Source organism: Apus apus, chromosome 1 (assembly GCF_020740795.1).
Source record: "Apus apus isolate bApuApu2 chromosome 1, bApuApu2.pri.cur, whole genome shotgun sequence".
In the NCBI taxonomy this organism is placed as follows: Eukaryota; Metazoa; Chordata; class Aves; order Apodiformes; family Apodidae; genus Apus; species Apus apus.
The window spans coordinates 182,079,728-182,107,180 of record NC_067282.1 but is presented as its reverse complement, the minus strand read 5'-3'; the positions used below and the strand labels follow the sequence as shown (position 1 = coordinate 182,107,180).

The 27,453-nt window shown below is 38.3% G+C and overlaps 1 protein-coding gene across 3 annotated transcripts; it reads left to right on the top strand.

Moving 5' to 3' along the window:
• On the top strand, positions 1-27,453 carry FAM3C (FAM3 metabolism regulating signaling molecule C). 3 transcript variants are annotated; one of them, XM_051627923.1, is made up of 10 exons: positions 1-47; positions 13,897-13,957; positions 16,105-16,209; positions 17,352-17,381; positions 17,799-17,922; positions 20,206-20,264; positions 21,498-21,548; positions 21,981-22,065; positions 24,469-24,595; positions 25,838-27,453. In XM_051627923.1, exons 2-10 carry the CDS (start codon positions 13,945-13,947, stop codon positions 25,925-25,927), a joined length of 684 nt encoding a protein of 227 aa, XP_051483883.1. In that variant the 5' UTR covers positions 1-47; positions 13,897-13,944; the 3' UTR covers positions 25,928-27,453. The 3 variants fall into 3 exon arrangements, with proteins under 3 accessions (XP_051483883.1, XP_051483899.1, XP_051483890.1); XM_051627930.1 differs by lacking the exon at positions 1-47 and adding an exon at positions 688-705; XM_051627939.1 differs by lacking the exon at positions 17,352-17,381.

Below are 27,453 nucleotides of genomic sequence, written 5' to 3'. Positions count from 1 at the left end.
GCGCGGCCGCTGAGGGACGTGCCGGTGCCCGCGGCCGCACAGCCCAGGTAAGGGCTCGCGTTCTCCGCGGGACTGTGCGGCGAGGCAGGCACCCGCGCTCTCGTCCCTGGGGCGCTCCCTGCCCCTCCTGCCGGGATCCCGCCGCCCGGGAGAGCATGGCTCTCCTCTGCGCTGGGCAGCCCCTCCGCCCCGGGTCGGTGGTGGCCGCCCTCCCTGCCTCCGCTGCCCGCTTCCTTCGGCGGTTCGGCTTCCCTGGAGCCGCCTGGCCCTTCTCCCGTCGCCTCCGGGGTCTTGGCGGCTGTAGGGCCCCCTTCCGCTGTCGCCGGGAGAGGCGAGGCGGGCAGGGTGGCGAGGGGCGGCATCCCCGCCCCGCGGCCCTTCGGAGCACCCTTCTCCTTCTCAGCACGGCCAGGACGGCGCCGCTGCCGCCAGGCTGGCCCCTTGCGGGGCCGGCGGCCGCTCTCCGGCCCGGCGCGGTGCGGGCGCCCGGAGCGGGCGGGGCGGGGGCAGCGCGGGGGGCGGCTGCCGCCGAGCTGGACCCGCCATCCCGTTAAACGGGTGTTCGCCGTGTGGGCAGCTTCTTGCTGCCGAAACGGGGACTTTGCGCTGAAGGAGACGGTGCCGCTTCGCAGTGGTTTTTGTTCTCTTCTTTTTCGCTATTGAGTAGCGGGTCATGGACGGTGTTGGCAGAACCGTCGTGAACTGGTAAGGAAGGATAATGTGCTGTGCGTTCAGGTTTACAGAGAAATAGTTGTGTGTTCCTTTGGTTTTTAGCCTCTGAGTTGCTGAAGTAGGAAAAAAATACAGTAATTCTGTACATTTTTATTTATAGGCAAGTGTTACCGTATCTTAAACTGCGTTTTTCACTGAGCTGTAGAGAGGCTGTGTAACTCGCCTGATTTCTTTGTCATTCTCATTTAATCGCATTTGTAAGAGGTTAAATTATACAGTAAGAACTCTAGACTTAGTAAAGATCTTTGCATACAGCACGTATTCTTTGTAATATTATGTGTGCCCTGTAATGCTACGCAGGCTTAGTGCCCGTGGTGGTTCTTTGCTAGTGAACCTGGCTGACTGCTCCTCATCTTTTAACAAAGTTTTTATTTGATACTAATAGGAGGGCGGGGGGGGGGAAGAAAAAAATAAATGTCTGGTTAATGACAGTGCACCACAGGTTTTTGGGCTTTTTTGAAGTCTGCAAAACTAATCAAGGTTTGAATGTACAGTACATGTTCCCCCCCCCCCCCTCCACCCACCCACCCCCGGGATTCTTTTAAGCATGAAGAAATCTTTTTCATCTGTTACTCTGCATGGTTGTCTGTGGGGTGAAACAAGTTTTGTAACCTGCTTTAAGCCTGCAGGTAGGCTCTTCACGAGCTAATAGCTTGGTATTGTCGTGTAATAACATCTAATCACTTCGGGGTCGAGGATGCACCTGGTTTATCGTAGGCCACTTCATCCATTTATTTCCAGCGTGTCCTGACCACTTCAACCAGTAAGAATTCAGAGTGAATAGTTAGAAAAGTCACCTCGTGGTACCCAAAAGTTACTGCCAAGCCTCTTTAGTGCAGCCCAAGTGCTTCAGGGCACACATGCTCACATATAATAAGAATTCTCAGTGCTGTAAGAAGAGAGTCATAGTATAGACGGAGTTTGAGAATTTAGTGCAGCTTTGACAAGCTAGTATTTAAAAATTGGACTGAATATTTAGTTTCCGCTTTTGTTTGAAAGAGAAGTTTTTTTCTATAAGACCGTAAGATGGATCTGTACCACATAAGCTGCAAAAATACCAGCTTGCTTACAGGTTAGTTTGTAGACAAAAATTTACGTGTCCATAAAATGAATCCCCAGCAGACATGGAAAACTTTTTCCTTAAGATATAAATTGTTCAAAGAGAAGTTGTTATTCAAATAGAATTTAGTTTCTGGTCCCAGTGAAGTCAGAGGGTTGATGTGTGAGTGTAAGGACTGCAAGTCCTACCGCTTATATCGGCAATCATTGTCTCCTCAAGCCCTAATATAAGTGATATATATGTTCAGCTTTGAGTTTTTCACTAAGATCTGCTGAGAAAGTTTAGAATTTAAGGCATGATTATTATTGTAAACCTGTGTGTTTTCTCTGCCAGTGACCACCTGCACAACCCTGTGACAATCATTTTGCTGTCAACAGCACTGGAGTTATTGTAATTGCTTCATGGTTTGGAAGAATCCCTTTGGAAAGTCTTGTATTGATCTGAAACCAAGACTGTCTATAAATTCTTAGGATTACTTTAGGAAAAATGTAATCTGCAGTAGTGTCAGAAATCTTAGAGCCTTACAATGAGATTTAATGAGATGGCTGTGCAAATCTTAACAGCTTGATGCTGCTGTGCTTTGCCTTCCCAACACTCCTAAAGGCTGTCTGCTAATCTGGCAGAAATTATATTATTTCTGTTATACTAGGTTATCTTTTCTTAATGAGCAAAGTCATATGGCCTGGGCTGGAGAAATGTTGAGTGAGGCTGGAGCAGCCTGGCAGGTGAGCTCACCCTATCTCATACATTTTCATGTTTCCTAGAACTATCCAGGCCTGAGTCCCAGTGATATGAATACAGGGAGGAATGGTGATAAAGAAATAGCTTCAAACTGGTATTGCTGCTTGAAGCCTGATTTCTTAGCACCAGGACTTTCAAGTTGGATGGATGTTAAAGCATATGTAACCTATAAAGAGGTGCTCTTGACTTCCTACTTAATGGTCTAAAGTGCTGTATCTAACCATGAATCCAAGCATAGTCTCCTCAGGCTTTTCTCAATGGTGCATATGCCTCAAGAGGAGTGTAGGAATGTTTTTTTCTTAAAAGAATAAAATAGATTTCTGAATAATTTGTAATTCTAATGCTGCCCCATATTTTTTTTTTTTTAATTTGCCTGCGTCTTGATATTATCCACAAATTTAAAAAGCTTATCCCTATTCTGTAGGCTGAGTCATTGATGACAATATTAAGTGTTATTTTACCCAAGCTTCCTGAAATCTAGTCACACTTTAGGTTTTGCTCCCTATTCCAGCCCTTTTTGTAACTCAGTGCCAAGAGGATATGGAAGAACATCTGTGGGAGAGGGGAGAAGCTTTGGAAGACTATCAGGACAAAGGGAGCTCCTGAAGTAAACTCTGCCCTGCATATAATGTGCACTGCTGTTGAGTCAGTTTTAATGTAGAAAAATGCACAATGTGTTTATATGTACAAAAGCATGGTAGTTCTCCTGAGAGTCCAGTTAAAATCTTCATTAATGTAAAAAAAGGTGACTGTTGCAGTCTCCCCTCAGTTTGTAAGACTTACTTTCCTCTTGTGACTAGCTGACTTCCTAGCTGACTTCTCCTACCCTCTCTCCAGTTTTCTCTTAGGAGAAAGTAGCTGGTTTTTCTTGATCTGTTTTGGTGTCACCAGGTAGTTGAATCATCATTTCACAGACATCTAAGCTGCTATAAGGTAGTACTACTGCTGCTAGAAGGCTGCTGACTGGCTCTCAGGCACTTCTGCTTTTGGATAAGCCCAAATAGTTTTCCAAGTACCAAGTGGGATGGTTGAGGGAGCTACCATGGCTTTTTGTTTGTTTGCTAGTCAGCTGAACGTCAGTGATACCTGAATGGCTGTGGAGCTGCATTTGGGTCAATTCAGCCAGAAGTTTATTACAGGAATTTCTGTAATGCTTAGTCTATTTCTCTTGTAACAGAGTGATCCAGAGAGGCTTGTCATCAGGAGTTGTTACAGTACACTCTGATTGCATATCAGCATCTTCATGTCAGCTGGGTAGAGTCTCAGTGGTAAACTCACTGTGTCTGGTAAGCACCCTTCTGTCACTGAGGAATGCTCTTCTTCAAATTGGTTTACATGTACTTAATGTGACGAATTTCTCCATAGGTGACTGCATGACATGCAGTAACTTGCTATCGTCCCAAGTAACCTTTAATTTTTCCCACCTATGGTGTTTCGTGGATTTTAAAATCTCAAAGGACAGAAGATGGATATGTTGGATTTTAGTGTGGTGTGTACCAATTGTTAACTAAATATTATATATATAAGTATACAGGGTGTATGTATATAAATATACATAAAAATATTAAAAGAATACATTTCCCCTATAATTTTTTTCCTGTGTTTTTCTTTTTTTTGCTTGGATATGGCTTATGTATTTGGCACTGGTTGCTGGAAGGTTGCACCCAGACAGGAGATGGTTTATGGATCTTTGTTCTAACCCCTTCATGCTCAGAAACCAATTTAGAGACTGCGATTTTTGTTACTGTCTCTTCGTGTCTTCAATAATAAGTGAGTCACTCTAGAGGTGTTTAAAGATTATGCAACTAACGAACATCCTTTGCATTTCTGAGCATCTTCCACCTCATCACTCAAATTATGGCCTGTCCAGTGCTAATATGGACCTGTAGCAATGACTTGCCTGTACCACAGGAGCGCTGCGACAAGAGTGCATCATGCAGCATGGAGGTTTGGTCCACTGACAGTAGTCTCACATCTGCAATATGATCCTACTCTGCAGTGTCCTATAGGCATTAGCATGGTCCCTTCTGAGCTGTTGCATGGTGCTTTCCGAGCAGAGTGCTTCCCTCAGCCAGAGGCATGCTCTTTCTATCCAAAGAGGCCGAAGTGCTGCCTCATGTGGGAGATGAGTGGATGAGAAGGAGCTCCATGGTGGAGAAGGGATTTCTGTATCCCTTAGAGCAAGAAAAGGGAGAGAAACCGGGAGTCCTCTGAGCCACGGCTGGCACTGGGAAGTACTTTACTCAGATGCATATCCCAGCCTGCTGCTGAGCAAAGACTAAAACTCCTCCACAGCATACAGCTGCAGATCATCCTGAGCTTTTGTTAAGGAAGCTTAAATGCTTGGTGGTATCAGAGTATGTTTTTGGCAGCAATGTTGTGGTGTTGTCCCTTGATCCTCTTTACCCTTGATCCTCTCTGCCTTGCAGGGTATGTCGGAGCTCAGAGTATGCCTGGCTGTGTCTGTGATCTGGAGCTGTGCTGAGGCTGATATGGTTTGTGCTGTAAAGTAGTCTCACTTCTGACAGGATGATCTTATTCTGACATCTTAAAGCTAATACCTAGAATCTGGTTGTGCCTGGGGAGAAGAGTCGTCTGGAGGGACAGATTGGTCTTCCTGCAGTAAACTTGGACCTATAGAGGAAGTATTTGTAATACTCCTTTCCTGTTCTGCTTGCTTGATAACTTTATCCAAAATGGGCCCCAGCATGAAGTGACGTGCTGTAACCATAGGATCAAATAAATTTATGCGGTGGCCCTGTGTGATTATATCAAGTAATAATAATGTGTGTTAATTGTTCTTCAGACCCATTGCTTTTTTTGTGTGGTATTTCTGTTCCTGTATGGAGCAGGATAAGATGCATGGTAGTTACGCGTTATTCTGACAGCAGGCTTGATTTTTTGTTGTTGTTGTTGAGGATAAGATGCATGGTACTCATGCATTATTCTGACAGCAGGCTTGGTATTTTTTTTTGTTGATAACAAAGATGTGAAAGCTGTTGTACATTTGAAACGTACTGGATTCTGGCAGCATCTTGTCTTGAGTGAGACCTGGTGATCTTGCAGATAAATGCGTTGCAGAGCTTTATTTATGCCTCCCTGTTATGGAAAGACTGATCAGACTTTGCTGTCATATGAAATTGAGGTGGTAATTTGTTTTTTTAAAAAACATGACAGAAAACAAATCAGTGCTTTTAAACTTTTGAACATGTAGTAATTGAAGCAGTGCTTCAGTTACAAAATAGTTTACTCATAATTAGGCAGAAAAATTTATACCTCATTATCTTAAATCTCTACTGTGAGATTTATGTACTTCTCTGTGAAGTTGGAAAGCAACTAGGTGAATGAGGTTCAGCAGTTTGTCCGTGAGAATTTATCTGTTTGAATTTCTCTGTGATTTTATCCAATCCTGTGAAATACCAGGGCTAAGATTCTCTTTAGTAGGTACATCAGCAGCAATGGTACCATTTACTTTATTGTATATGAGTAGTATGGATTTTAGGACCAGTAAATTAAATCCCATTTTTAAATATATAGAGTAGTGAATTTTGCGTACTACTTGGGAAGAGTCTTCAAAGTATGGATTGGGTGCTTATGAGCTGGGTTTTGTTTTTTGTTTGTTGTTTTTTTTGTTGTGTTTTTTGATTTGTGGGAGTTTTTTTGTTTGGTTTTGTTTTTTAATTGCAAAAGGAATGTGGATTGAGTTTCATTCTCAGTGAGAAGAATGCCTCAATACTTTTATCTCTGGCTTCCCAGGATTCAGGATAATTTTTCTGTTTCTGAGATAGACTAGTTTGTGTGTTGCCTAAAGTGAAAGTCTTGGATTGATGCCACTAGCAAAAGCTTGCATGGTCAGTAATTTGACACATCATTTGGGAAATGTTTGTTTTGCACATCAGGTGTAAAAAACACTCTCACAGAGTAATGCTGCTTCTCATGTATATTTCCTTTTTTAGAAGTGAAACCACATAGCACTATTTGCAACACAGTTCATGCAACAGTAGCAGAATTACCTAGTTTAAATTTTGAAGTAAATTTAGGGTTCACTTGCAGTTGGTAACAGTAAAATATAATCTTGTTTTACCAAGCAAAAACTTTGGGTCTAACTCAGTGTTGTCAGGATACCCAGCTGGATCTCACACGTATTTGGAAGAATACCATTTAGGTGGTGTTATTTTTTATAAGAAATTAATAATTATACTTCATTGTAGTATTTGTCTCAAATGAGAAAAAATATGTATTCCCAAGTCTGTAAGTTGTTCTATGCAGACAAACCTTTTGCCTGTGTGGAGTTCTGCCGTAACTACTGGAAATTCCTGTGGATGTAGGGGTGCTTGTAGGGAACAACTGCTTGGGTCATCACATGTGTTACTGGAAGACACAAATGGTTCATGATCATATAGTAAAATTGAACTACAGTAGTTACTTTTTTAACTAAGTAATTCTTTTCTATGTCTGCCTCTCATTGGTTTCAGATTTTATTAATTTTGTAAAGATGGTGGAAAAACTATGCCTAGTCTATCAGAAGGGTAAGCAATTATTTGTGTAAGGAAATGCATCTTGTATTTTAATAAAATTATTATATTAGAAGCCTAGATTCCTACTCCAGTTCACAACTGGAAAGATTTTGACTGTCTCAGCTATTTGGTCTGTGGCATGTAATTCAAGTTGGCACAATCACTGGTTTAAAACCAGAGCTCGCGTAAGAATAGCTGATGCTGTCCCTGGCATATTTGATTCACTGTGTAATTTTGAGTAGAAAACCACCACTTCTCTGAACTTCTTGAAAACAACAGAGACTATTAACAGAGGCTGGATTAAACAAAATGTAGTTTCACTGATTGCATTTTACAGGGTATGAAGCGGTAAAATTACTTTTTTTTAGCTGTTCTCTGGAAGGAAAAAAATGGATCGGCTAATCATTGAGGAAGGCAGCTTGTGCTGCAGAAAATAAACACTATCCTAATCTACTCATGACTCAGAAATAAAAATAAAAGCTTAAGCTTCTTTTTTTTCTTTGCTACCACTTCATTTTGAATGCTTATCTAATTCTAGTACAGTGTACTTGTATGCTCTTCATTATTAACAGATAGTGAATACAGATAAAAACAGGTATAATGTTATTTGACCATTTTTGAAAGTATGCAAAATTTTAAATCCTGTTTGGGGGATGGAAATTTCCCTCTGAATTTAATTCAAAGCATCTCAGGCTCATACAGATTTAATATTGCATATCTGGGTACAGATTTGCATATAATAGTGTAGAAATGGAACTGCTGGAGTGAGTCCAGAGGAGGGCCACAAAGATGATCAGAGGGCTGGAGCACCTCTCCTGTGGGGACAGGCTGAGAAAGCTGGGGTTGTTCAGCCTGGAGAAGAGAAGGCTGTGGAAGACCATATAGCAGCGTTCCAGTACCAGAAGGAGGCCTACAGGAAAGCTGGGTAGAGACTTTTTACAAGGGCACATAGTGATAGGATGAGGGGTAATGGCTTTAAACTTGAAAGGGGAGATTTAGATTAAACATTAGGAACATTAGGAGGAAATTCTTCACTGTGAGGGTGGTGAGACACTGGAACAGGTTGCCCAGAGGAGCTGTGGATGTCCCCTCCCTGGAAGTGTTGAAAGCCAGGTTGGATGGGGCTTTGAGCAACATGATCTAGTGGGAGGTGTCCCTGCGCATGCAAGGGGGTTGGAACTACAAGGTCTTTAATGTCCCTTCAGACTTAAACCATTCTATCATTCCATGAAATACAGGGTTGATACTGAACAGGACATTAATTTACACCTTGTAGACTACCTTGGTTAAGAAACCTGTCTCTTGTAGTTTTCCAGGGTTTTATGGTGATTTACAGCCTTCTTGCTTATCCTTGTAGCTCCTAAGTTGTTTTTCTTCAACATTATAGCTACAAATAGGTAAGCAGCAACCAGTGGATACTGAGAACAGTCCATCTCAACATATTTTAAATATTGGAATATTTAAAATTGGAAGATAAGAGGCAAAAATGTCTGTTCCAGCCTTCAGGAGGATCTGCTGAGCACAGAGGTGAGACTGACTGGCCTGTAATTCCCCAGCTCTTCCTTTTTTTCTCTTTTTGAAAATGGGTGCCACCATTTTTTAAATATGATGGAAAGCAGCTTATTAACTTCCTCTGCTGGTTCCTTCAGGAGCCACGGATGGATCTCATCAGGTCCCATGGACTTGTGCAGTTTTGGTTCATTAGATAGTCTTGAAACCTGCTCATCTCCTGCAGTATGTGGGGAATCATCCTTTTCTCAGTCTCTGCCTTTGCCTTCTGCAACTTGCTTGGCAGGGTTATAGGCTCATAGTTTTCCTAAATGAAGTTATGTCGTAAGGTTCCTGAGTGAAAGTGCTTGGCAGGGTTCCCTCAAGAGTCACAGGTCACTATAGAGCAGCAGATACTTGCTTTTAACTGATTGAAGCTAGTTTAATACTTAGAGGTATATGTGCAGTAGCTCTGTGAATGTATGTACTACACTTGTCAGATCTATGTTAAGTGTGTCATCCTCAAGTTAATCATCAAGTGGAGCAGCAAATAAAAATCCACTGGAGAGTAAAAGTGAGTAGTGAAGAAGAGGGGATACCCTTTTTCTCTCTCAATTTTTTAATTTAATTTTATTATTTTTTTAAATTGTCAGCTGCTGTTTTCTGTTTTACTTTTGTTACATTGCCCTATGTACAGCATTTTGGGCTGTCATGGGGGTTGCTTGGAATGGCTTTGGCACTGGAAATCGCAACATCTGGAAATTGCCCCTGCCTTGGGACAAAATACAATGCACAAGGATGGGTGGAGCAGAAAAAAGCAACCAGTAACCTCGGCTCCAAACTGTCTTTCCACAAATCTACTCCCTAGTAGTTTGCATCCAGAACAAATAACTATGAATAGTTGTGCTGCTCCGTGCAGGGGACCGGACAATGAAATGCCAGCATTCAAAAAAAGGATTTATAACATGTAACTTCTTGCCTTCTCTGGCTCAGTGAGCTGTCTGCCTTTTCCTTCCTATTCGTGAGAGATTGAGCAACCTGTGCACTAGGCTGTGCTGAAAGAGCAATTTCTGAGCTCACTAATATGGCAGCACCAGCTTCCTGCCTGCCTGTTGGTTTTCTCTTACTTTTATCGGCAAGTCCATCATGTTCAGCCAGTTCAGAGAGAACTTCCTACGTCCGTTTAATTTAAAAAGCATTCAATTCTTCTTTATTTTCCATTATTCAATATTTCACAGCTTCACATACTAGAATTTTACCTTTTTGCTGTACCAGCATGGCTTGCTGGCTGAGCTCAGCTGAAGGTTAGCATCATTGAAGCCTTCTAAGAAAAACATCTGCCACCTATTGACAAGTGGCCTGACTCTGCTGGACTGGAGACCACAACCTCTTTGTAGTTTTGTGCTTTTTATTGAAGATGTGAATGTCGCTTACTGTAGTTGAGAGGTCACTGATATGAATGTCTGGCCACTGATTGTTCTTCTGAACCCCGTCTCCTGTGAATTGGTGATGACAGCCAGTCAGACAGTCAGACAGAGGTTCAGAAAACTCTTCAACAGATGTGGTTGTTGCTGAGAGAAGACTTGTCTGCACCTTTCGCACTGATGGAGGTGATAGGAAAAGGAGAGCATACTCCTCTAGCCTCACGAAGAGTTGCACAAATAGGAGCATCAGAAGTTTAGTAGAATAGCTGAAATTCACAGTGACACTCATCTTGTGAACAAGTGCATGTGCTACATGCAGGTATTTGCGTCTGCTCATTATAAATAGAGTTTGTTTTGATTTAAAATACCATTACAGCTGTCAGTGATAGATGTAAACCTGCCATTTGCTACACCTCTCCTTCCTATAGCTTATCCCTGGGAGAAACGGCTTTCTCTTGAAGTTGAGGAAAACCAGCATCTGAAGGCACTGGTTTTAGGTTCTTCTGCGGAAAAATTGTTTTGAGGCACTTGATACTGCGTGTGAAAGATTTTTTTGTTTCTTTCCTCTGCCCAAGTTTTAGACCTTGACTGATAAACTTCTGAAGTTCTGCACTAAGAAAACAATCTGACAAAAAAGAGTGTCTGTGTTTTGCAATCGTACAATATAATGCTTCACCAAATCTAGCCATTTTACTTCGAGACTTGGAGATGTTGATCACTTTTGGTGCCTGTTTAATGATGTTCTCCATGGCCTTTGCATCTGTATAGGGTTCTCTGCTCATCAGGGTGCTGCCTATAGACCCTGCTGAACTCTGCACCTTCTGCCTCAGTTTCTGACTAGTAAGTGATAAATGTGAGCCACCTTGTACTGCCTGACAGAGATAAATTATGTTCACATAGCAATAAATTGTTATTAATACCACTGGACATCGATAAGTCAAGACGGATACATAGGTTGTAATTCTTCTGCCTCTGGTTGATGGTATCTTATGTCAAAGAGGAGAGAAATAGTGTTTTGAGTTTTTAGCTTGTTCCTAAAGAAATGTTGTTGATACTGGTTTTGTGCATCTGAGTCTAATCAAGCTCAGTTGTGGTCCCGTGTTCTTCGGGATTTTTTTTTAAGTGATCTTAAACTAAGCACTATTAGAAATTTCAGATCCCTTTTTATATCACTTCTTTAATTCCAGTTATGAAGTCTAATACTTCATAAAGAAATGGAGTAATGGTATTTATGAATTTATAAGGGCTCATGGGCTGCCCTATTTTATTCCTGTTGTGTCTTTAATTTAAAAATAAATAAAAAATGTCTAGGGAAAGGAGTGGGCATTCATGAAGTCTTGCAGCTGGAAAATGCTGTGCAATGTTCATCTGTACTGCAGCATTCCTGTATGTATTATCAAGATCAAAACACACAATTTCTGGTATGCTGTAATTTAGGAAAATAATATCTACATAACTTCAAAAATTATTTTCAAGTTGTGGTTTAACATTCATTTTTACTTGTTTCTAAAGCAAAGAAACATTCAATTATTTTTTAAAATGTGTCTTATCTGGTGAATATTTGTTGATTTCAACAACTAATGATCACTGAGATGGGTGGATGCAGGTGTTCAGATAAAGGCATTCTGCAGTCAAGGCTGCATGATGTGATAATTTCTCTTAGTCTCTGTTTTTTTGGCTTTGTTCATATGCTTGTTCTTATGCTTTGAATTTGTTATGTCTTTTTGTTAGTCAAACAAAAAGAGGAAGCTTTTTTTCAGTGCTGACTTGAAAGAAGTTAGTGGTTGTTCAAACTACATTGTTTATTTTAATGTTGACATATTTCCAGGGGTGGGGAGGGGAGAGCTTAGAATAATTCTGTTCACAGACTTCAAAATAAAACGAGTTTATCTGCCCTAGCAGAATCTTTCTGCATTTCTATAAGACACATAAATCCTAGTCTTTCCCTGAAAGAAGTTATTATATGTGGATATAATTAATGTGGGTATAAATATAATGGATATATTATGTCTGTGATACGCTGTGAGGTTTCATTTATAATACAACTTCAGCACTGAAGAGCATTTGTCTGCTTTTCAAACTTTGTTGATGCTTACTTTCACATTTTTATGGAGTAAAAATAAATATTTCTGTATTTGTATTTGGATTTTTGTGTTTATTTTTCTGCTGACCCTTTTATTGCATATTTTAAGAAGTTCAGCACAGTGACTGTGTTTTTGACAAAGAAAATCTGAACACAAATCCCTGAGTTTACAGATCCTGAGTTAAGTGAAGCCAAAAGGTTGTCTGACCATGAAAACTGCGTGGGGGTTTTGCTGATTCTCTCCAAGTGATTTGCATTTCCTGACTTCTAATAATATTTTAGAAATTATTTTTTAAAAATAATGTTTTTATGTTTTTTGAAATAATGGAATAGGACTGCAGTGCTGGGGAGGACTTTTGTGATGGGTGTGGGATGACTGGATTAGAATGATAGTTTATTACGTGTTTTCAAATTTGGGCTTACTGTAGATGATCCAACAATATCCCTGAATGGCAATAGTTTTTCTTTTGCCACACTAAATGTATGTAGTTATGCAGCAAAATGCAAATTCAGAATTGGATTTTTTTTTATACTAGAAGGGAAGTGTTGATTACAGACTGTTACCTGTCTGAATTGCAGGCTCTTTCTTACTCATGGTGATAAGAAATAGAGAAGATGAGATAGTACAGTAACTGAACTTTTCTGTTTACAAGTAAATTCTAATTTCAGTTAATTTTTTTTTTTTGTATATGCTTAATGTATTTTAATGTTCCATAAATCAATTACCTTGTTTCTAATGGATTTATCTAGTGGAAGGTGTCCCTGCCCATGCAGGGGGGTGGAATTAGATGATCTTTAAGGTCCCTTCCAACCCAAACCATTCTGTGCTTCTATGTGCTACTTAATACGGATTGCAATGTTTGCCACATGCGGTCTGCTCAGCTATCGTTAGGACTGGTGCCAGGTGGCTGCACATGGTTGTCTTTGCTCATCAGGAATAGGAGGAAACTTGAGACAGAAGATGTCCAGACTCTGCAGTGTGGGCCCACCGTGGCTGGCTGGGACCATGGTGCCAAGCCAGCTGCAGCTGTAGAGGGCAAGAGAGTTGGCACAGCCTAGGAACAGGGGTTGTTTGAGGAGGAGGTAGTAGCTTTTGGGCAGTCTCTCTGCAGACTGAGGCTCGTTTTGACTTTATGTGGTGGCAAACTCTTCTCAAGAGGAAGCTCCTGAGTGTTTATGTGGTGTTGGCTCTTAGGCAATGGTTTTCAGTTTATTCTGAAATAGTCTCAGTTCTAGGGTTGGTGCTTTCATCACTATTGGCCATCATGTCAATCTTTTGGATGTTGCTGTGAGTGACAAATGTGTTATTACATTTCTGTAATGCATAGCTTAAAGTGTTAGAATAACCATCTTTCAGTTCTATTGAATGAAGTTCATGCAGTATTCTAAAAGCCAAAAATGCTTAAATGTTTTCTCTCCAAAGTGTATTTTGCTAGGTTATGTTGCCAAATAACAACTTACTTCCAAAAGTTGCTAGGGCTTTGGAGCAATGCAGATGGAGTTGTTGACTTTTATCATCTAACTTTAGGAAATCAACAACTGCTTATGTACAGAACTGATAAATACGTAAGTCACTCATTGAAGGATTGAAAGTTGAACAGAATTAATAGCAGATTTGATGAAATTAAGTTAATGGTTTTGCAGAACACCTGTTTCATGGAGTGACAAATGAAAGCAATACATCAGAAATCCATCTTAAATATTCCTTTCCTGTGAGCATTAAGAATTAGGTATTCAGGAAAATCGTCATTAATGTTACTGGCTAGAAAAATCTGTGGTTTTTTACTGTTTATTCATAACAAAAGTGCTTATTTGGATATAATTAACTGTGCTGTGCTTGTTTTTCCCTAGGTGGCTATTTTTAATGCAATAGTGTCAATAGCTGGCTAAAGACTAAACATGAGAATAGCAGGTAAGTGCACTCTGTAAAATCAGACTATTGTCACTTGTGAAACAAGTGCTAGAGAGGGCATTAACAAGCTGTGACAGTAAGGTTTTAAAATAAACACAACTGTCATAATGGGCATTGTTGTTCCATTTAATTGATGTTTAATTAAACTAATTTTGGAATTTGGGATCGTCTAAGAGCAGCAAGCAGCTGGTTAAAACACTTCAGCTGACCTGCAGTGTCACTACTTCTAAGGTTGTTTTATTAACCTCAATATGTGTAACTGAGTGCAAAATGTTAAAGCAAATCTGATAAAGTACTGGAAAATGGTGCACTTTTTAGAAGATGGCTATATCTCCTGGAAAATTAGTTTCCCAAACCAATTTTTTTGTTCCATCTGACTATTTTTGTTGCTAAAACCTACAAAGAAGATATGTCAGTTCCTATAGAACCTGTAGCAAACAGGCCAGTTTTGGTTCAAGTGCTAAAAGAATTTTCTAGGAGATTTCTTACCTTTCCTGTAGTGGGAATGCTTGCAGTTCAGTTGGAAGGCTCAGGCTATAGGGCTGTTTAGTGCTCATACCAAGTTTTTGTTTTCTCACCTACTATCTGATGAAACAGCATGCTCTCCAAGTGCTACTTGCTAGATGACAGATTCCAAAATCTGGTACCATCTTGTCTTTTTAAGCAGTGTTTCTTAGAAATCCTTTTCTCCACTTAAAAAATGTTCAGATTATAATTTTTTTTCTAGTGCTTACCCATTATTCACTTCCCTTCAAATACAATAACTTTGGAGTTCCACCGATAATATTTTAAAATTAAGTTTGTGTTTTCTTACCTAGTATGTATGGGCTCACACACACAAAAAGGGAGAGTGGGAGAGGAAGACCAAACTACAAACAAAACAAAAAAGTTGTATCTCTTTCTTCATCTTTCTTTTCTTTTTCTATCCCCTCATCTTTTTTTAGCCTTTTGGAAGGACTGATTAACATCTGTCATCCCTCTGAAGGCTGAGTAATCTGTCTATTTTAAGGTTTTCTGAGCAGCCCATCAAAGCAGAAGTCTGTGATCTGCAGGAGTACATAAGTTTGAGTTTTTTTCAGAAGAATTTTAGAATTCTTGGCTGACAAACTGAGAAACAAGCGTTCTGTGTGATTGTCTCTCCCGTTCAATTTTACATACTGGGGTGAGACAAGAAGGCAGGAGGTTGGTGAGATGCCTTCTCACCTAACTTCTACTCTCAGTCAGTGTTTTACGATAAGAGTATCCTCTAAAAGTCTATTGGAAAATTATGTTAAAAAAAAATTGGGTTCATGGCAGTGCTGTGTACACCCAAGTTACCAGCTCAGGTGTAAATTGCTGTGGTTTGTGTGCTTCCTGTTGTTCACTGGGAAGTCGCTTGAACACTCAGTGCTGGAGAAAGTTTGGCCTGTAAAACTTCAAGCTAACTGAGACTTCAGCATATTAAAAGGGGGAGGAGGAGAGGCACTACTTTTTACTACTTTAAAAATTAGCTCTTTTGAGTCTGCAAACTCACTTTTTGAAATTTGTGGAAAAGGAGGTGAGGAGGCTTTTTTGTTTGGTTTGTTGATTTTTGGGGGTTTTTTAATGTAATGCTCAGACCTGACTGACCAAAACAGCCAATCTACGTTACATGAACAGATCCCTAATCACTCTTGGCCATACATTGAAATAGAGGTAGCTAAATGTGAGGGGTGGGGGAGGAAAGAGGAGTATTAGTGAACAGTGAGGAGATGGGTACAAATGGCAAAGAACAGGAAAGTGGAATGAGGGCAGGTGGAATTTCTCCTTTGGACAGCAGCCAGTTAGATAAGCTTAGTTCATCCTGCTAAGCTGGATTTCCAGTCTGCTTTCTCCTGGCTGTTGAGCCAAGTTGGTGTACAGTGGCGTCAGGCAAGCATGAAGCTGAAGAAAGCTGAAAGCAGGTTATGTATTTGGTATAGTAACCTGACAGTCTGGCTCAGTTGCATCTTGACTTAAAAAGTCCATTCATTGAGATTACTTCTGTTTAGTGAGTACACAGATGATCATCCTGTTTCTGAGTTCTCCTTAATGTAATATTATACATATTTTTAATGTAGTTAATTTTGGTAAACTTCATGTTACCATTTGCACACAATTTTTTGAAACTTTTCTTTGCTTCTGAATAGGTGCTGCAAAGTTGGTAGTAGTCGTAGCAATATTTTTATTGACATTTTATGTCATATCTCAAGTGTTTGAAATAAAAATGGATGCAAACTTAGGACACATATTTGGTAAGTGATTACTCTTGTTTTTTTTTTTCTGGATATCTGTTAATATTGACTTGAGTCATAATGAAGCATATTTTTATTTTGCTTGAAGCTTGACTTAAGCTATTACACTTAAGAATAACTCTTAAATGTGTGTACTTGTTACTGTATATAATACATAATGTGTGTATTAAGTTATTTTCTTTATTAAATACTTACTCTATTTATCAGTTTGATTATTTGCCCACCAAGTATACATAGTTTTTCCTGATTTTTTGTTTGTTGGTACTTACCATCTTAGTCTGGAGTTGTAAGTTAGGAAACTTGAATGATATTTCTGGAAGTCTGTAGTCTGCCTTTATGCAGCTCAAGCAATTCAGAATTTATGTTTTGGTTGGGCTTTTTTGCTTGCACAGGCATGCTACCATGTACAATTAAAACATGCAATAATCAAAACATTTCAGATATGCCCAGGTTCTACACAGAAAAGGATAAGCAGCCGAGATGACTTAAAATTCAGTGGATGTTTTGAATTATCGTCTTTAAAGGGGTTTTTTATTAAAAAAAAAAAAAAAAGAGTAGGTACGTGGATAGGGTTCATGTTATTTAATTCCAGATTACTACAGTGTGAGCTGATATTTGAACCAGTCACCAGAGGCATCTTTAATAATCATTGAAGAGACACAGATGTCAAAGTATTGCAGACGTATTGTCGACTTGTACATGATGAGGTCACTTGTGTCTCTTCCTGTCCCAAGAAAGGCATTCATGAATGGTTGGGTTCAAATACACCTGAGCTGCAGGCTTCCAGTGTTGGGTGAAAGGAACACCATCCTGGTGAAGATAAAAGAAGGGAATTCATTTCACTTCAGTGCCCACACCTCCACATAAAGATCCCTGGTGGTTTGTATCTCCATGGATCTTTATGTGAATCGGACAGTTGTAAATCAAGACAGTGCTTCTAAATATGGTTCCTCATCATGTTCATTCTTCTACCATGTAAAGTTGGATGTTTTATATTGGATTGTAATGTTCAGATGTTTGATACTTCATGTCAGCCAACTTGTTTTTATAGGGGTACAGAAAGGTTTTTAATTTATGGGATGTTTTATAGCAGATGACACTTTAATAGTAACATCTTGTAAAACTTTCTTTTTGCATTTTAGCTAGATCAGCACTGGATGCAGCTGCACGCTGTGAGTGTTCATATGGATATGTTACTGCTATGACTTGCTTTCTCTATTAACAGAAGACTGTTGAATTTTCATAATTAAGAAAGTCTTAATTACACTTTTAATGCAATCAGAAACTAATTTCCTCTCTTCCTGCTTTTCCTAAATTTCTGATAAAGCCTGTTTTTTTGCCAGCATTTCATTTGTAGTTTTGTCTTGTGGCAATTGATGGCAATGCTAGAGCAAGTAGGGGGGTGAGAACAAAAAGTAGAATAAAGAGATAACTGCAGAACGCTAGATTATTTTAAATTGCTATGAAACTGTAGATGAGATACCATTTGTCTTTGCTCTTTTCCTTTAATTCCTTCAGAAAACTGGTATTTCTCTGTTTGCTTACCTCTGATGTTGTCTCTAAAGTCCTGTTTTATTTCATATTGAAAGCTACAAAACCTCCAAGATACAAATGTGGGATCTCTAAAGCTTGTCCTGAAAAGCATTTTGCATTCAAAATGGCAAGTGGAGCAGCAAATGTAGTTGGACCTAAAATTTGTGTAGAAGATAATGTGTAAGTATTTTTACCTGTTGTACCTAATTATCTCTTTCAAATGCTGTCTTGGGTCACTTTACACACAAAATCAGTAATTTAAGTGGTCCTTTGTGGGTTTTGTTGATGGTAATTAAATTAATAAACTTAAGTGTGAAATGAGGAAAGGAACTGGTAAAACACAGTTTAGTTTTGAATTTAAGTCCTGTATTTCTATTAACAGGTTTTTTTTTAACAAAGTATTACCAGTAATACTGTGCCTAGAGTTCTTAACTGAATTCCTTTCAACAATTGCGGTAATGGGAACATTAATGTTTATTTTTATACTTTGTTTCTTTGCTCTCAAGTTGTTCCTGCCTGTTGTCACCAGAGAATGCAGGTTTATATAACATGATTTATCCACTCCATTTTACATGTCACCTGTCAAAAAAGATATGATGTCAGTGTTGTTGGCAGGATTTTTTTTTAATATGTCACACCTACAAGCCTTGCCTTCCATTTACTTTTTAACTACTCCAGTTGAGCAGCTTCTCAGCCCACTCTATGCTAGTTCAGTGGTTCAGATAGCATATACAGCAGTTAGTGCTAATGAGTTTTAGAACAAATGGCAACTTCACAGTGAACAACACAACGCCATGTAATACAGTAAATAAGGTAATTAATATGTAAGAGAATAAAAAGTACTGGCTTACATTTTCCATTACTTTACTCTCTAAAGTAACACTAAGATTAGTCTTGGCTGTTCTTAAAGGGAAGCCTGATTTTTTTGCATTACCTCAAGCAATTAAGATGTAGTGAAATTACACTGAGAGCTTTTTTCCCTTGTAACTAAACACATGCAGTCTCTTGGCTTTGTTCTGTTAGTAGAAACATGAGCACTATTTGCATTTCAAGCAGTACTCCCTTGAGGCTGACTTGTCCCAAGCTCAGTGTGTAGGAGCATCACCATGGAGTTGGGGAGCATGAGCTCACCTTTGGTACCTGCTAAACAAAAGCTGCTACGTTTTGCTTTCCATTCTTACCATTGATTCACCTCCTGACCTTGGGCAGTCTTATCTAATCTGCACGATGGTTTTGTTGGTGTTACGCAACTTGCCAGCTTCTCCCTGATTCCTGGGATGCTTGGTATCTGCAAAGGGTGGTGATTCACTGATTAAAAGTTGTGGGAGTGCAAGTAATATTTTAACTTCAGGACTGTAGGGTTTACGTTTTTGTTGTTTTGGGGGGCTTTTTTGTGTTTTGGGTTGGGTTTTTTAATGGGTTTGGTTTTGCTTTTGTTGTTTTTTTTTTGTTTGGGGTTTTTTTTGCCTTTTTTTTTTAATGTCTCACTTACTGGTTTAACTAAGAAGAGATTCTTGTTCCTGTCAAAAAAAACCCTAAGAAATCCTCTACTAGGAATTTCACTGAAGAAAATTATTAAAAGAAAGTAGTTGCTGGTGGGAAATTCTCTGGTCTTTTAATACTAGTGCACAACAAGTGGAGTCTTAAATCCAGTTTGCCCTGACAAAAATCTTTCTGAATTACTTTGGAGGAGAACTTTGAATGTCTGTTTAAATGTGCACCAGAAAATCTGAGTGATTTTGAATTGTCTCCTGCTTTACTCATAAGACATTTCATTGCTCTTTAAAAAGCTCCCATCACAATTTATGAACTGTTGGAAGAATTTTAAAACTGATGGTTGGCTGCCCTCCTGTGAGAAGGCTGTTGCATTGCAGCCTGCAGTGTCTGAGTGCACAAGCTGGCTCAAGTATTTAGAGTAGTATATTAGAGTTCTGAGAGAACTTATTTCTACTTCAGTAGCACTTTTTAGTGATATTTACTGAACCCACTCCTGCAAAATGTTTTTTCATCCTGATTACTTTGTATTCTTTATACTTCCAAGATAAGAAAGCAGGGACAAGCTTTCACAATGTGTTTATGATATCTACCACATAGGTTTTTTGCTGTGTATTAAACGTAAGTATGTCACTTGGGTTAGGAGAGCACTAAAGGTGCTGATATAATTCAGAATGCATTTAATCTTTCAGTTTTTCTTTTTAATTATGTAGATACTTTGAAACCAAGTTGATTGAGTGATCAGATTAAATTAATACAACTGGGGGTATTTGAACTATTGGTCTCAATTCAGTGATGTCATAAGAGCACATACATTAGATGAAGGAGATTTTGCTTCATTTAAGTACTTGTGAACATGTGGTCTTTCAACTTTGTAGCTCTTACAATTTGATCCTATTTAAAAATGAGAAACATTTCAAATCAGAAGATTGTCCTATTAAAAAAATAAAATTGTTTATTTTGTTTCAGGTTAATGAGTGGAGTTAAAAATAATGTTGGCAGGGGAATAAATGTGGCCTTGGTCAATGGTGAGTGACATTCAAATTGTTTCTGAAATTTCAGGTGAAATTCTAAGGATGGTGAAAGGGAAGCAGGAGGAGACAAATAAGTGTTCAGCATATTATATACTGAGATAATGACAGAACTTGGCACTTAAACCTATTTGTTAGCACACATGAAAACTCAGTGTACTTTTTGTTTCTAAAACTGTGTAGTAAAATAGTAATGTGGAGTGCTGTGGGAACTGTCTTGGTGATAAAATCCTGATGCACATATAAAATGGAAAAAGACATGAGATGCATGCTGCTTCTTTTGCCTTTGTGTGTTGCCACCACTAATAAAACTTGGTAGACTAAATTCTTCTGTTGCTCCCTTTTCAGTGAAACTTATTTAACAATTCTGTAGCTACACAGAAAGACCAGTTCATTATTTCCTAGCTTGAAATTGGTATATTTCATTAGTTTGGATCTATACATGTAGTCCTTAAATGCATTGTGTTTTGTAATTGTGTTGAGGATTCTTAGCTTTCATTAACTCCAAACAGATTTACCCTGTGTCACCTTGAAAGCTGAACTGAATGTCAGTACTGGCAGATTTGTCCTTAATGCATAGGAAACAATTCCTTGTAGCACTGAGCTCTTTGTCATTTCACTGAAATATAAACAAATGTTATTTTTGGATTCTACTCAGGTTTACATCATCTAAAGCATGACTTGAACAATACTTGCCCAATCATATCTTGTCTTCTTAAATTGTCTCAATCTGTTCAGAACCAAACTACCTGGCTTTGTATTATGTGGCTGCCAGTCTTTTTGTTTGTCTTTCAAAATTTAAATGAATGTGTGTTATTAAGATCACTCTGCCTTCCATCAAATACTGTCTTTGTAGACAGCAAAGTAAAAAAAGAAAAATACCAATGAAACTACTATGTTAACCACTTTCTTCATCTGTTTGTTCTCTGAGTTAAATTAACTATGAATTTCCAGTCTGCAATAAAACATAGTGTAATTTTGATCTTACTTTCTGTGTGGTACTAAAGGCAACCTATAGATGTACTATTGTTTGCAAAAATAACCTTTTCCTGTGCCTTTTCACAAACTACTGTGAGGAGCAATCTTCATAAGAAGACAAGACTATAGTATTTGATGATTTATGATGGTGTCTTGTGCAGGACTTTCCCTGAGCCATTAAGAGGAGTTGGGCATGTTGTCTGTAATATAACTTTGGCTTTTTGATGACACCAAATATTTATTTTTCTCCAGGTAAAACAGGAGAACCATTAGACACTAAATTCTTCGACATGTGGGGAGGAGGTAGGTGTGGTTACCCTAACTGGTTAGAGGGAAACAATGGTGGTGTTGCTTTTTTTTTCATCTTTTCTTTTTCTCCCACTACATGACATTTCATTTGCTCTGGTAGTTTAAGGTGATTGTTAAGGACTGCTTCACCTCTGCCTTTGTGACTGTGAGGAGAGCTCAACTTTAAAGAAACTCAGATAGTTGGGGTGGGGGGCAATCATATAGTTAATCTAACGTGCTTGTTCTCCTGAGTAGTTCCTGTTCGTGGTTATGAAAGGGTTCTTTCTGAAGCATTTTATCTTTCTCCCACTTAGCATATTTTTATTAATTTATAAATACATTTATACATATTCTTAAGAGGAGTGTCTTTCCAGGAGGGCATTGCAGGTGTTTAAATATGGAATGGTTGCTTGTTATTAAAACAGTTTTGTGTTTTGTTTTTTTCAGATGTGGCACCATTTATTGAATTTCTGAAGTCCATCCAGGATGGAACAATAGTGTTAATGGGAACATACGATGACGGTGCAACAAAGTATGCCATTGATTTATACAGTAAATATTGATTCAACTTTTAAAAGCTGATTTGCACTGAAAAAAAATACATTATTTATCACACAATTGCTATTGATAAAGTTTTGTTCTTCCAAGATTATGAATTTGAAACTATGCTTTCAATTAATTAGTTTTATAATGCTGATGTGATTTGGGGACAAGGATCAAATTAAAACTAATCTGGTGTAATGGCTTTTGTATATGTTTACCTAGAGGAGTGTTTGATATATACTTCTGTGATCCTAACAATACAGAAATAATAAACTGGGTATTAAATGACACCCTTTAGCAGAAATATTCCAAGTGTTGCTTGAAAATCTGAAAAAAGCTAGAGATTAATAGTTGACTGATTAAGAATTGCTATATTGGTACATACAATTGTGGGTTTTGCCCCCCTGAGAAAAGATGTTGATGCAACAAGACAGTGTAAGGCAGTATGATCAGTCCAATAAACTGCCTGAATTGTAGATATGATGAATATATTTGCATGTCAGGCTTTTTTTGTTTTATCTCCCTTTTTCTCCCTGGCTTCTGAAGACCCTGTAGGTTTCTAGCTGCACTCTTGGAATTTGTCCTCGCCTCTTTTCTTCTTCCTTCCAAGGATATATATCTTTTTGGAAATGTGTTACTTTTCCTATTGCTGATAGCTCATTCTACCTTATACTAGTAAATTTTGGTATGTCCAGAAACAAGAACATGACTGTGAGAAACATACTTTGGTGGAAACTCTTCTGTTCCCTTCTGCACAACTCCCAAGACAAGAGTTGGGTGGTCACAGCAGTTCAGAGACCATTCCCAAGACGCCTTACCTGTGTTACTTCTTTAGAAGTCTGAGGGGTTACTAGTGTGTGCCTGATAGCTCTTAGCCTAGGTGTGTGGAACAATTCCACCCTAGGAGGTTTTATTTCTCTTAAAGCATTATCTTCCAGCCTTCCCAAATTTGGTCATCTTTAATAGATAGTAAAAATTAATGTAGAATTTGTATCATAATCTACTCCTCACTTAAGCCATCCTGTCCAAAGGATTGCTTTTCATAATGAAAAGGAATCAATTTTTCCCCTTTTCCTCTTTTTTAATATTTAACTTTTCTAGTGTGTTCTCTATATTCTTTGTTTTTCTTTTGGTTCAATTTGTTACCTACTACTTCTCTGTATTTTTGGCAGAGGAGCAGCTTTCCTATGACAGTGTCTTGACTTAGCAGTGTATGATATTTGCAGTAAATAGTTAAGTGCCTGTATGTTCACTGCTTTTAGAAGAAAGTGATTTAATGTTTCTTTATGCCAAGGATGAATCTCTTGTCTGTTGTTCTATTCACTTGTCTTACTTTTCTTCTCTGTCCTCTTTTTCCTTTTTTTTAGATAATAAACATAGTTAGCTTGTTTCAATAATCATGTCACATCTGATGTCATTGAAAGCTTGTCTCTAGATAGATACAGTACCAGGTAAACAATAAGGTGAATTTGATCCATTTATGCTGACAGGCAGGCACTGCTGTTCATTAGTGATATAATAGCCAAAACCTTATCACTGCTGGCTAATGGTAATCATAAGTTCCAGTTCTTGAAAACAATTTAATTTGTTAAGAACTTACATGTTTAAAAGATAAATATTTAAGTAAGAATATCAAGCTGCCTTAATGCTGTAGAAACTCGGACCATGGGCTTTGCAAATAACCTCCAAAGTACTTAATATTTTTCATAATTTTAGCTGAAGTGAGCTATACAACTCTATCTCAGTAAGTAGTAATAATCAGAAGTTGAATATGTTCTTTAGTAATCAGGCAAATATAGTAACTGAAAGGAAGAAATTATGAGCTTTTATTTGGAGGTTTTGAAATGATAACTTATCATCTACAGAATCATACTCCCTTCCATAGCAAAATTATCTTGCTTGAACCTACAGGCACTGAACTATGCTGTGGGGCAGCATTCTGAATTTTTACTTCATTGACCCAAGCAGACAAGAAATTCTTTCATATATTTAGGTCATACTTCTAATCTAAAATAGCTTTTGCTTTATCTAGACTTCAGATTTAGCCTGCAAACCGTGTTTACTTTAAAGGCTGACTTTTTTAGTTGCTTGGAGAATTGCTAACATGCCTTGCTATCTGTGTCTTAAATTTTCACAGGAGAGGGTTCTTGACTTTTGTTGGTGTTCTGATAGGTTTGTATGCTGGTTCCTTGAGATCAAAATATTAAAAGCAGAGCTTGTTAGATCAGGTGATTTCAGAGCTAGCCTTATCTGATGTTGAAAGATAGATCTTGCCCAATATTGACCGACTTAAACTATATTTAATCAGATTAAAGCTAATGGTCCATACATCGCCGAAAGCTCTAAGGACGTGTATTTTATTCATGTTCTGAATTTCTCTGTTTTGCTCAAGGCTTAATGAGGAGGCACGGAAACTGATCGCAGAATTAGGAAGCACATCTATCACTAACCTTGGCTTTAGAGACAACTGGGTCTTCTGTGGTGGAAAAGGAATTAAGACTAAAAGTCCGTTTGAACAGGTATGTGATTCTACAACTTACTGGTATGTAACTTCTGACTTTAGATGTAACAGCTTGCCTAGAAAAGTTGGGAGTGTTGGAGGCCAGGTTGGATGGAGCTTTCAGCAGCCTCGTCTAGTGGAAGGTGTCCTTGCCTATGGCAGAGGAATTGGAATTAGTTAATCTTTAAGGTCCCTTCCAACCCAAACCATTCTGTGGTTCTGTGTTTTATAGATACCATGCGTTTGTTCGAGGTGGGTGTCTGTTGCAGTAGTGGCGCACAGACTTATTCTCGGTTTTACTCCTTGACTAGCCTCCTGTCTTTAAATGTACAAACATTATTTTTTGTGAGTCACAAATAATAAACAAGATCTTGTATGGGATAGATCTTAGTATCCCAAGAACTAGATTATTTGTCTTTTTGATGAATCCGTTTAAACTGAAGAATTAAAAACTCCCTGCCTAACAGTTGCGTTTTAGCTGCGCTAACAATGGTAGATGTCTGACAGATAAGTGGTAGTTAAGGCATTGGTGTTCCCAGCTGTTCATTTTGCTCTTCTGGCAAAAATTACTGCTGCCATAGCAAAATTTGTGACATAGAGAGTATGTTCCCATACTTTAGCTGTTAAACTTCAACGTGTTATTGTTGCCTTTAATTACCAGTAAAGGTAGCTTATGTATGCTTATGTTATGTAAGGGAGGTGTGTTCTCTTTGTCAGCTTTGCGAGGGAGTGGGAACTAGTGCAAGAGCAGTGGCAAACTTTTGGAGGCAATATCTTACCTGACTGCAGATACTTGCCTTGTGGAAAAATAAACCTCTAGTTAAAAAAAAATCCAACAAAACAAAAAAATCCCCTGAGCATTTGACAATAAATAATGTTCTTGGAATTCTGACTATTCATTTTCAATGCCTTGTAAATTTAATATATTTTTTTTTCCCCTGGTTGTTCATGTTTTAATGCGGTTGGTCTTTTTCTTGCTCGTCTCTCTTCCTATATAAATATCCATGATAATTTTACAGAATGTTTTCCCAGTATGGTTTAATTGTTCTTAGCATACACTTACCTGAGCAAGTGTTACGATAAGTGGTGAATACTGAGAGATTGTTACATTTGATACAAAGCACAAGAGGCTAATAGTGATGTCTTCTCTTTGTCTGTGGCCTGAAAATAAGTAAATAAAATGTCCTTTAAAGCTGTGATTTAAAGCAACAGCATAAAAATGACTTTACGTTAATGGTAGATTAATGCTTTCTGTTTACAGCATATAAAGAACAACAAGGACACAAACAAGTATGAAGGCTGGCCAGAAGTTGTTGAGATGGAAGGCTGTATCCCTCAGAAGCAAGACTAAATGGAAACAAAAGGAAAGGAGAAAGAATATGGAAGAAAATGCACTTTCTGCTATTATTAGGGAGAGGGCTATGAAGGAGACTGTACTGTAAATGATATTTTTAAAGCATGCAGCCATCTTGTCGGTGTGTGCATGGGCACTGACATTTTGAATATTGGGATTATTTATTGCTAACACACTTAGAAATCCTTTTTGTAAATACGTTCAAAATAAACATCAAATCATTTCTGTGCAGGTTTCTTAAAAGCACAGTATTTAGTTTGCCTGTGGTGATACCTTGTTGGTCAACGGGCTGATAAGTTGCATATGTGGATAATAAACAGATCCTGACAATTGTGCTGTCCTCTTAACAGCGTAATGTTGCTGTGAGTATGTAACCTTTGTGGAATATTGTAGATTTTAGTGATAAGTTAATAAAGAGCTTTAATTTTTTTTATCCTCTGCCTTTTTAATGGCAGCATCACTTTTTATTAAAGCTATTTGGTTATTCTAATACCAAGTGCTCCAGAAACTTATTTTGTAGCCCCACATCAAAACTGAATAATAAACAAAGGAAGAATACATGGTAGTGTAACACAGATATACCATGAGAAGCACAATATAAATTATTTTTATTAGGGGAGGAACAAAAGTAAGTATATAAATAGTGCTAGTGATATTTAAAAGCAGCTTGGAAGGATTTGTACTTAATTTGAAGATAATGTTTACTTTGCAGAAGAGACTTGGCATGTTAAGCAGCAATACTGTAGCTAATATTTTCACTTTTTGCTGCAATTTTTGTACTGTTATTTAGCCATCAATTCTACATATGACTGTTCAGCTATTGTAGCTAGTCACATAGCAAACATTTCCTCTTTTAGTTTGAACATCAGGAATAAATTTCCCATCACAAAAAGCCTGTTAGCAGTTTGCCTTCTAGGCAGAGTTGTTTCAGAGTACGTAGTTGTACACCTTTACTACGTAGGTTACATCTAAGGTGAGCTGAGGCAATTTCTTCTTACAGAAGGAGGTTAGAGAAAGCATTGAATCTTGGATTATGCGTTGTGTGACATTTCAACTCAACTGACAACGTTTCCTTCATTATTTTTTTTGACGGAAGAAAAGCAACGGACCAAGTTGAAGTGGCCTTACTCTTTAGCTCGTATCAGAGCATTCAGAAAACATTGCTTTCTTTGGAAACTTCTGTTTCCTTTAAGTAGGGCCAGCTTAAACTTTTGCTGAAACTGTTAGTATGGTGTGACTGAAGGTGTTGGTATTCACAAAATAGGGGCTGACACAGAATCGGGGGTAATCTGGAACTTTATGTCATGAGTTCTGGTATAATCTTTAAAAACTTACAGGTTGTACTGTGGGGCAAAAACCACAAAGAATTTTTCAGGAACCTACAGTATAAGTTGAACGCAGTGGCACTCAAAATACTGTTATTGTAAATGTCTTCTTGAGACCAATTTAATTCTTTGCACTAAAAATTTCAAGCAATACTGGGAATTACTTTGCAAGTCAAATAAATAATCTGTGAAACCAGA

Bases quoted from the DNA above. Each gene is read 5' to 3' on its own strand.
- FAM3C (XM_051627923.1), top strand. The intron at 17,382-17,798 runs GTGAGTGTTCAT...TCATATTGAAAG, and splicing joins ACTGGATGCAGCTGCACGCT to CTACAAAACCTCCAAGATAC. The intron at 24,596-25,837 runs GTATGTGATTCT...TTCTGTTTACAG, and splicing joins CTAAAAGTCCGTTTGAACAG to CATATAAAGAACAACAAGGA.